Source organism: Juglans regia, chromosome 3, assembly GCF_001411555.2.
Source record: "Juglans regia cultivar Chandler chromosome 3, Walnut 2.0, whole genome shotgun sequence".
Classification (NCBI taxonomy): domain Eukaryota; kingdom Viridiplantae; phylum Streptophyta; class Magnoliopsida; order Fagales; family Juglandaceae; genus Juglans; species Juglans regia.
Genome location: NC_049903.1, coordinates 12,616,846 through 12,627,849, shown reverse-complemented (window position 1 = coordinate 12,627,849; position 11,004 = coordinate 12,616,846). Strand labels below are relative to the sequence as shown.

At 36.1% G+C, this 11,004-nt stretch overlaps 1 protein-coding gene across 2 annotated transcripts; it reads left to right on the top strand.

Moving 5' to 3' along the window:
* The first annotated feature begins 1,315 nt into the window (after positions 1-1,315).
* LOC109006909 (protein MEI2-like 5) lies at positions 1,316-10,861 on the top strand. 2 transcript variants are annotated; one of them, XM_018986340.2, is made up of 13 exons: positions 1,316-1,547; positions 4,429-4,513; positions 4,603-4,725; positions 4,806-5,275; positions 6,565-6,723; positions 6,830-6,946; positions 7,054-7,205; positions 8,026-8,117; positions 8,200-9,145; positions 9,242-9,326; positions 9,426-9,494; positions 9,630-9,809; positions 10,092-10,861. In XM_018986340.2, exons 2-13 carry the CDS (start codon positions 4,483-4,485, stop codon positions 10,245-10,247), a joined length of 2,580 nt encoding a protein of 859 aa, XP_018841885.1. In that variant the 5' UTR covers positions 1,316-1,547; positions 4,429-4,482; the 3' UTR covers positions 10,248-10,861. The 2 variants fall into 2 exon arrangements, with proteins under 2 accessions (XP_018841885.1, XP_018841884.1); XM_018986339.2 differs by having other exon boundaries at positions 1,316-1,560.
* Positions 10,862-11,004: the final 143 nt, after the last annotated feature.

Genomic DNA, 11,004 nt, shown 5'->3' with positions numbered 1-11,004 from the left:
TTAATTTTAAAATTTTAATTTTTTTATTTAATCATTATAACTTTTTCAACCTTCTAAATAAAATATAAAAAATAATTTAATTTTTCAAATCTCAAAAACACAAATAATATTAAAAAAATTATATCATAATATTATTTAAACTTTATAATATTTTTATTCAATTTTTTTCTCTCAACTTTTTCAAAATCTCATAAAACATCTTAACTCAAATCATTTTATTACTATTCACAAACTATATCACTACTATTTATAAATTTTTCATTTTATCTCATCCATGTAGGGCTATAATCGAGCCGAGCCAAGCCAGTCTTTGGCTTGTCGAGCTCAGCTCGACTCAAAATACTCAAACTCAAGCTCGAGATTTTTATTTATTTTTTATTCGAGCTTGATTCGGTAAGCTAAATTCTCAACTCGAGTTCGAGCTCGTCTAAAAAATGAGATGACTCGAACTCGGCTTGAATTGTTTATTTTTTTATTTTTTGAATAAGATTTAAGAATTAATAAATTAGATAGATAAAAAATAAAATAAAAATCTAATATTGAATTTGTACAACTAACAAATAGAACCTTTATTGAATTATAAGATTTTAAAAATTTATAAATAATTAATACATAGCTAGTTTATATTTATCTATAATAACAATATATTATATACCTATAGAAATTATTAATACATACAAATAATATGATAACATATATTTATTTCATATATAATTTTCACATACTAGTATATAAAATTATTAAATCTTATTAACTAATTGTTATACAAATTATAAAATATAGCTATGAAATATATTCAATATATAAACATAAAATTAAGTTACGTATTATATATTTAATTATAAAAATACTATGCTTATTTTATTAGTTAACACATTTTTTTTTTATTCAAGTTAACACATATATGAGTATATATGTATGTATTTTTTCAATTAAAAAAATCAAAATATATATTTTTCATTTTTGCAAAGCGGAAAATCACAAAAGAGGGTAAAGTACATGTGTTGTGAAGCTTATTAACATGTTTCGTTTTAGCTGATGTGGCTCATCGTTATCCTTTTCTAGCTTAAGATGAGAGAACTGCATTCCCATTCATATCCCTGTTTATTGGTCAGAATTACTACATACTCTCTCAGGCAATGTGGTTATTTTAGATCAAAATGAGGGTCATTTTCTTGATATCATGTTTTTATCCAAATACTGAATAGCTGCTGGTAAGTACCAATAATTGAGATGATAATTCTAATTATTATTTAATTATTTTGGACTCCAAAAACAATTTAAATAGAGTTGAATCACCAACATTCTCAGAAACCAACCCTTCTCTCTCTCCCTCCTCTCTCCTCTCTCTCTCTCTCTCTCTCTCTCACAATCATTCTCTGCTCCTTTTCACTCCTCTCGTCCACCTCCCCCCCTCTCTCAAAAAAAATCTCAATGGTTTAGAGAGAGAAACAAACGATAGTACTATCAAAGAGTAGCATCTTTCTGTGATCGTGAAGAGGTTTTTGTTTTTGGATACAAGTCTCTCTCTTCTGTCAAGCTCTAGGGTTCGTTGACTAGGTCTCTCTTTGTGCTAATTACTCTCTCTCTCTCTATATATATATATCTTTTTGTATTTTTTTTTCTTAGTTTTGCGTGAAATCAAAGTTATTGCTGTGAATTGTTTTGCGGGTTTGATCGGATTGGTTTGGAAGGTGCTATTTTTTTTTTTTGAAACGAAAATTCTGTTTTTTTCTTTTCCTGAATTGTTGTTAGGATAGGAGTGATTTTTCTCAGATTGCTTAGAATTTATTTGGGATTTTGCTCTACCTTTTTGGTCGAATGCAAAGTTGGGTTATGGGTTTTGTTTGGTAGTTTTGATCACGTACTGTGCTGTTACAGTAGTTCGCGTAAACTGTCAACTTTTGTGTTTTTCCCTATCTTTTGTGTTGCAATTATTTGGTGCATGCATACCAAGCTACCTACATTCATATGTACACTTCCATACAGACACACAGACACACACACACGCTCGGAAAATATTTATTTATTCATTGTGGTTGCTTTCTATTGGTCTGTTTTTCTGTTTTCTTTCCCCTGTTCTGGGTAAAGTATTTAGTATCCATGCTTTATTGTTATTTGAATAAAGCTGGATTAGCCATGGCTGTAATCATCTGCTACTTTGTCTTTATATTGCACACCCAAATTTTGAACTAGTATTTTTTTTATGAATAGGATGCCCAATTTGACAAAATGTGCATATTTGAAACAGCCTGCTTACGTTCCAATTGACTGTATTAAAATGTTGCTTTGGAATTGAATATGGTGGGGTTCTGGTGCCAATTCTACACCTTCGTTGCTTTTTAACCTCCGATTAACGATATAGCGGGTTCAGGTTTCTGAATAAAGATAACGGGTTTCTACAAACCCTGGGACTTTCATATGGAGAACATGGAGAATATGAAGACCAATTTAAAACAGTACTCACTGCAATCAAGGCGAGCCATGCGCTTGAAACCAAATCTAAGTTTAAGAAAAGCAGGGAGTTAAAGAATCTTTCATGGACAATCAACTACGATGGTAAGGGAGGTAGCTCAAGTCGAGGGAGGGCTTTGTGATGTTCGGGTTGAAGATTAGTTTTACGGAATCTAGGGGATGGGGTTAGGGAGGTGTAATGATAGTTTTCTGATTCGGGTTTGGTGTATTTTGGGTTGGTTTTCATGGGCTTTTGGGTCATTATGGGCTTTCTTGTATGGGCTAGGTGTTTTTCTTGTATACGTCCAGTGTACTTGGTTACTTCTATTGATATATATATAATATTATTACTTATAAAAAAAAAATATGACTTTTAAGAGTTTTACATTATTGTTACGCACCTTGATTAATGAAATTAACTCTGCAGCGGAAACAAAATCTTTGAGTATCTCCGAGCTAGAATGCTGAACCTAGTTTGATACTCTGATTCCTTTAAATTCAAGTAATTGGATTTATAACAAAATGGCTTTGCTTTGTATTGTACATTTTGGATATGTCTTTGGCATTCCTTAAGATAGAAGACGAACCTGAGGTGCATTTATGGGAAACTTCTTACTAAGGGCCTGTGCACCCCCGGGATTAGTTGAGACTCTGTTCCGGACACCCGATGCCAATAAAAAAAAGATAGAGGACTATTATGTTATTCTTGGACTGAGTGATGAATTTTCAGGATTTATTTTCTTGCATTACTTATAAAAGAACTTGTTTTCATGAAACATCAGTTCTAGTGAATTTGGTTATTAGGGTTTTGAATATCCACTATAATTCTTTTTGTTGGGGCTGTAGTGGGAATTATAATCACTTAAAATAATTTACCTTTTTTTAGGTAATCAAGAAATTTTATTCATAGGAAAATGAGGCACGAACATAGGATGTATACAGGTTAAGTACCTAACTAGGGTTTACAACTGAAAGTAGAAAATCATGGACATTAAGTCCATTAAAATCAAGACCCCCGCCCATAAGAACAAGGTTTTAAAGAAGAAAACTTTAAGCTCATCCAGTGTCCTCTTGCGATCCTCAAAGCTCCTATCATTTCTTTCCCGCCAATGCATCAACACATACATATAGGGGCCATCTTCCCACTTGTGAATTGCCTTGGAGTCCTCTCTAGCTTGACACAAAGTCCACCAGCCTACGAGGCATGACCCATGATGGTCCCATTCTTGCAAAAAAACCATCCCACAAGGTCCTGACCACCTCACAATGTAGAAGTAGGTGATCTATGGATTCTCCATCCTTTTGACATATGCTACACCAATCCAACACCATTAAACGATGTTTCCATAGATTGTCTATAGTAAAAATCTTGTTTGGGAAACTGTCCAAACGAAAGCTTAGAGGAGCTTTCATCTTCCATATATACCTCAATGGAAAAGTGGTCATGCCCTAGGATTGTTAGAACTTGGTAAAACGACCTAACTATGAATCTACCTTTCTTGGAGGGGCTCCAACTGAACTTATCTAAGGTGCCCTCAGTCACCTTGATGGAATCTAGTAAGGCAAAAAACTTGGAAATAACTCCCAATCATGTGCTACCTTGATGAAATATACATTCCATTGAGGGGAACCACGAGAGAAGACCAAGAGATCAGCTACTGAAGCATCATTCTCCCGTACAAGCTCAAAAATGTCAGGACATGTTTCTTTGAGGCTTTGTTCATTGAACCATTTGTCGTGCCAAAACTTAACTCGAGAACGATCACCTACCTCAATACATGCATGGCTTGGGAAAGTCTCCCATCATTTTCTAATGTGTTTCCACAAACTCACCCCATATCGTTTGCAGATCTCATTTGAGCACCATCCTCTCTAAGAATTTATGATCTTGTCACCCTAGCTAGTCTCGGCAATTGTCTAGTGATCAGTTTCTAAGTTCTGTTGATGATATTTTTTTAATCTTAACCATTGCAGATGTTGAGGTGCACTTAATTTGAATCATTGTATTTTAAGCAGAAAGGTGATGCAATGAAGCAGTTCCCAAACCATCTATCTTCAGGTAGCTTTCTAAAATTTTCCATTTTATTATTTGGAGAGTTGATGAAGTAAAAACTTTGATGTGCAAGTCTCCTGTACTGTTTGTAATAGGTACTACTAAGATTCCATCTATAAATATTTCAAAGGAGGCTGGAAGTGGTGCATGGGGGATCTTGTCTGGATCTGATGCTAGCCTTTTTTCAAGTTCTTTGCCTGTTCTTCCTCACGAAAAATGTAGGTGTTGGTGATTGCTTACACAATTTTTTTTTGTCCTTTTATTTTGTGAATTCTAACTTGATTCTTCCAACATGCAGTAAACTTGAATGAATCAGAACATGGTTGTCAATCTGTGGAATATGTCCCGTCTGACTTAGAGAAATTCCACCAAGACATGGAGGGTAATGATCCCCTTGAAGATCTTGAAACTCATGCAATTGGAAGCTTGCTTCCTGACGATGAGGAGGAGCTTTTAGCTGGCATAATGGATGATTTTGACCTGAACGGATTGCCTGGTTCACTGGAGGACTTGGAAGAGTATAATATTTTTGAAAGTGGAGGAGGTATGGAATTGGAAATTGATCCTCAGGAGAGCTTGAGCATGGGTATGTCCAAGATAAGTTTGTCTGATGGTGTTGTTGGGAATGGGATCTCTCACTATGCTATTCCAAATGGTGTGGGAACTGTTGCCGGAGAACACCCGTATGGGGAACATCCTTCCAGGACATTATTTGTTCGAAATATTAATAGTAATGTTGAGGATTCTGAACTAAAAGCGCTCTTTGAGGTAATTTAAGTCAGTCCAAGCTCCCCTTAGTTTAATATGAGGATGTGGTATGCATTTTTGTTTGATCATTATTTGCGATGGTTTCTTTCTTTGGTTTACAGCAAGCAACTTCATTACTGGGTCAGTTTTGTATGATTTCTTGTGGCATCCATAGTTCTTAAGGATTGAACGTATTCAACATGAGCTGCTACTCATCTCCCCCACAAGAAAAAAGTAACAACAATGACGTAAAATTCAGAATGCCATCTGTCATCAAATATGTTTAATTTATTACCATATTTTTCATTCTCTTTGTTCCTGCTGATCTAATTGTTCATTTGTTTCACCTAAATCCATGTTTCACATGGTTTCCCACTTTCCAGTGATTTTTTTCAAGTGTAAGATGCACATCCTGATCTTGGAATGCTATGGAGGGCAGTGTGTTACTTCGTTTTTGTATAATATGAAGTAAACATTGGTCTCTGGGTCATAGAATACGTTCTTATGAATAAATTGTATTTTATTGAGTGCTAATGAATAAATTATTAATCAAGTGCTTGCTATTTCATGGACTTGGGTAAGGGTGTTGGGTACAGAAATTGATAACTAGTGTTGAATGCCTTTCAAAAGCTTTTGACCATTGAAGTTTCTAGTTCTCATTCTTGAATGTCTTGTGTTGACATGGGTGTGGTGTGAAGGGTTGGGGCATCATAAATTGGTGGCCATGAGTCATTACATGTTAATTTTTCTGCTCTACTGCACGTGGCCCTCAGTTTTTATGGTAACTTCCCTTTGCAGGGTATATGGGTCCTATCTACCTCTTATATTGACTGTGCATGGCATGCCTTTGCAAAACATTTGTCCATATTTACCTTGTGGACCATGGCACATGCGGTGGTGCAAGATCCATCTTTTGCTTTGCCTTGTTTGAGATGTCATTTATGTTGAATTCAGCATTATCGGATGCATTACCTGTGAAACAAAGGAAAGAAAGTATATTCTGGGACTAAGATTAATCTAATCAAGATTTTTGGACTTTTTAACTTTGTCATTGGCTGACCGAAGTATAGTTTCCGTCACTTCTTAGCATTTAAATTTACACCAGTTTCCTTAAATTGTCTGGCCCTGTCACTCATTTTAACAGCTACATAATCTTGTATGCAGAACTAGTTGGGGCCTGAGTTTCAGTTTAAGATATTTTTATTCTTATTCGGGATTATAATATTTTTATGTCTAGGCTTAGATGATTTATGGTTTTAAATCATGTTTTTATTTCTTCTTATAATCAGTTTTTTACAAATTTTTTGTAGCAATATGGCGATATCAGAACTCTGTATACTGCATGTAAACATAGGGGCTTTGTAATGATATCTTATTTTGATATCCGTGCTGCTCGAACTGCTATGCGTGCATTACAAAACAAACCACTGCGGCGGAGAAAACTTGACATTCACTTCTCAATTCCAAAGGTTGTAATACAAATTTCCAACTTCCCATTTCTACTTTTGTGCTGTCGATACTTCATTTTTTTTATCATCCCATCACTGTTTATTTCTTTTTGTGGTACCATGCCAGGATAATCCATCAGACAAGGATATTAATCAAGGAACCTTGGTAGTTTTTAATTTGGATCCTTCTGTTTCAAACGAAGATCTTCGCCAAATATTTGGGGCTTATGGAGAGGTCAAAGAGGTGATTGGTTTCTCTTTTTAAATCATTCCTTTTCTTATATTCCTTCCGGAATTTCTTTTGCATACACATTAATATATGTGCATTTTGGTACATATTGTACAAAACAGATAAGGGAAACACCACACAAGAGGCATCATAAGTTTATTGAATTTTATGATGTTAGAGCCGCAGAAGCAGCACTTAAGTCATTAAATAGGAGTGACATAGCTGGCAAACGCATAAAGCTTGAACCTAGTCGTCCTGGTGGAGCTCGTAGAAAGTGCGTATTCTGATGTGCTTGACTCACATTTTAAATGTTATAACCTATCAAAATTCACAATCCTCTTTCTGAACTGCTGTTTTTCTTTTTCTTCTGAATAGGAGGTTCTCTTTTGTACTTCTTGTGTATTAGGATTGCTCCCCTTTGCTCTTTTTTTAGTGAGATTACATCTAAAATAAACCCTCTTATAATCATTACTTTTCTTTACTTTCTAAAGAGATCTTCCTTGCTTTTTATTATGTAACAATTGTCCATGATAAATATAATGGCTTTTTTCGTTTTTGGAATCAAACTCTGGTATTTGACTTTCATCCTATACAATGGAAGGAATAGATAACATGCTGTTCTGTACTGTACTTATATTCCTTGTCTTCATATGTACTGAGAGCTCCCGTTGAACTCTATATTTGACTTCTTGTCAGGATAACTCACACAATATTTGGTTTCTGTACGTTATCTTTGCATGTAGTGAGGATTCATTCCTTTTAGGCATTAAACATCCCTTTTAAAAAGACGAGTAAATAGTAAGGAATTGAAAAATGTTGCAAATGTGGGAACCATTGTTGTCATGGGACTGAGTTAGTGTTCCCTTACTATTTTGGCATTTTTTTTTCATCTGGTGTATGTGATATTTTGACATTTATAAAAATCAGCAATTAAAATTTACTCAAGTCAATCAGCACATTTAAAAAAAAAAATGTGATTATTGACTTGAGATAGTTTTAGTTGCGGGTTTTTAAAATTTAAACTTGTTTATATTTTTTTCCCTCTTCAATTTCTAGCTTTTAATTATTGATATTATAATTTATTGTACCTTTAGCTTGATGTTGCAATTGAATCAAGAGCTCGAACAAGATGAATCTCGAAGTTTTAGACATCAAGTAGGTTCACCAATTGCCAATTCTCCGCCAGGTAGGGTCCTTTGTGATGCCTTTTTGAAATCAGATTAGTCTTACACATAAATGTTCTGAGGTCAACGTAATGCTCATGACAGGTAACTGGGCTCAGTTTAATGGCTCTATTGAAAATTCTATGCCCACTATTAGTAAATCCCCAGTTTTTAGGACCATTAGTCCAACAGCTGGCAATCATTTGCCTGGATTGGCTTCAATTCTGCATCCTCAACTATCATCCTCTGTGAAGGTAGCTCCTATTGGCAAGGACCAAGGAAGGGTAAGCCATGTGGACCACATATTTACCAGTTCAAACTCAGCCTATGGGGCTGCTTTACAACAGTCACATTCATTTCCAGAGCCCAAGTTGGACCAGTACCACCAAGCTATGCCCTCTTTTGGCCCTTCAACTTCAAATGGATCTGCCATTGAAACATTATCTGGGCAGCAATTTCTTTGGGGAAATCCAAATCCATACCCAGAGCCCACCAGTTCTTCAGCTTGGCCAAGTCAATCTGTGGGACATCCATATACATCTAATGGAAAGGGCCTTCCCTTTCAATACTCAGGCCGGCATGGCTCTTTGCTCGGCTCGTCCCAGCCACATCACCATCATCATGTTGGATCTGCTCCCTCCGGTGTTCCTTTTGAGAGGCATTTCGGTTTCTTCCCAGAGTCACCAGAAACCTCATTGATGAGTCCTGTTGCTTATGGAGGCGTGGGTTTGGGCCCAAACGATGGAAATTTTATGGTGAATATGGGTGTTCGTGCTGGAATTAACCCTGGCATTAATATACCTGGGAGCATGTCTGAAAATGGTTCATCAAGTTTCAGGATTCGGTCTTCGCCGAGGCTTAGCCCTGTGTTTTTAGGTAATGGCCTGTACCCAGCGATGCCACCTTCCAGCATGGAGGGCTTAGAGCGTGGCCGGAGCAGAAGGGTTGAGAACCAGGTTGATAGCAAGAAACAGTTTCAGCTTGACTTAGATAAGATTAAAAGTGGGGAAGATGCTCGGACAACTTTAATGATAAAAAATATCCCAAATAAGTAAGAGTTAACTCTATGATTGTGTCTTTTGCGAATAGATTCTTACATTATTGGATGCATATTCAAGATGACTTTTGTATTATTATTATCTTTCAGATACACCTCAAAAATGTTGTTAGCTGCTATTGATGAAAACCACAGGGGTACTTATGATTTCCTCTATCTGCCGATTGATTTCAAGGTATTTTTTTGAGTTTTACCTACGTTATTATATTCTGTATGTTCAGTCTTCAATGCTTCTTCGATTGGAACTGATTGCAATTCCTTTATGTTGGTGCAGAATAAATGCAACGTGGGCTATGCATTTATCAATATGCTATCTCCTTCTCACATTATTCCATTCTACGAGGTTTCATTTTTTATGCTCATTTAAAATTTTTTGGGATTCAGTTTATTGGGTTCTCTCTTTATCATTAAGGGCTTTGTGGTAAATGTACTGGAAGATAGATTGTAAAACTTTTCTAATGTCCCTAATTTTATGCAGGCATTTAATGGAAAAAAGTGGGAGAAGTTTAATAGTGAGAAAGTTGCTTCCTTGGCATATGCTCGAATCCAGGGAAAGGCAGCCCTTGTGACCCACTTCCAGAACTCCAGCTTGATGAATGAAGATAAGCGCTGCCGCCCAATTCTCTTTCACTCGGAGGGCTCAGAGGCAGGTGATCAGGTAATAAAATTATTGACCATATAAAAGGCTTTTGAATTGTTCTTAATTGTAGTGATATTAATCTCAGTGATAGACTCTAGAATTGAAAGTTAAAAGAATTTTCCCAGCATGTTGGAATTCCCTTGATATAGCTTTCTCTGAAAGTGTACTCAAAATGATGCCATTCTAATTGTTAATTTTCTGTAAATCGATCTAAATACGCAATGGCTATGTGGTCTAATAGGACAAAGACAAAGTAGATCATGTCTATTGCTGACCAGCTTTCCAAATGTTTCTATGTAGATCATCCTGGAACATCTTCCCTCCAACAGTTTGAACGTCCAGGTCCTGAAGCCGAATGATTCCCACTTGGGCGATTCTTCAGGAAGCCTGACAAGGGATGGCTCTGGTGAGGGGCCAGGCCAGATAGCTCTTAACGGTATCCTCAGCCCAAACTGATGGTGACTGTGAATACTAACTTTTGCGTACATAATCAACTGTATAAATCTCTAGGAAGAAATGAGTATCAGAACCCCCACCCACCCAAAAAAAAAAAAAAAAAAAATGAAGATTTTGTATGTTATTACTTCCCAAGTTTTGATAGAGAGCTTTGGAAGAAGCTGTAGGAGCATTTTGGTGATATGAGGTGCAGATCACTGGCTTAATATGCAACAAGGGAGGAGCAACAGCAAACCATGAGCGAACTGAATCATCTGAGGTGGCAAATGCAGTATCAGTGTTTGTGCTACAATGATTTATCTGCTCTTTTCAGTCTGGCCTCCATTATGTTGACATTTGGCGATGTATTACTTGTTAATTCTGATGTTTACGTGGGTAGATGTGAGCTTTTGAGGGCGGCCGATTTAGCATGGACTGCATAATTGTATAGTTTGGGGAGAGAGAAGGGAAGGGGATGGTGGGTTCGATCCTATGTATTCGGTGTTCTTGAGTAGAAAATTCGCGTTGTGTAGAGGCATGCCATGCCATGCCATGCCTGCTTATATCTATATATTTTGTAAAAATATTCCCTACAGCCATTCCAATAAACACAATTATTGTTGCCTGATTACGGACATAGCAAGTGTACATGTTGAAAACAACTCCCACGATAAGAAGCCCTTCATCTGTTCCTTTTTTTATGGGTTCCTGTTCTAAATTATATATATATATATATTTGGCACGTGAAAATAAACTTTATTCTTGATGATGTCTATTA

Bases quoted from the DNA above. Each gene is read 5' to 3' on its own strand.
- LOC109006909 (XM_018986340.2), top strand. From the start codon at position 4,483: ATGAAGCAGTTCCCAAACCATCTATCTTCAG. The intron at 4,514-4,602 runs GTAGCTTTCTAA...TGTTTGTAATAG, and splicing joins CCCAAACCATCTATCTTCAG to GTACTACTAAGATTCCATCT. The intron at 9,327-9,425 runs GTATTTTTTTGA...ATGTTGGTGCAG, and splicing joins ATCTGCCGATTGATTTCAAG to AATAAATGCAACGTGGGCTA.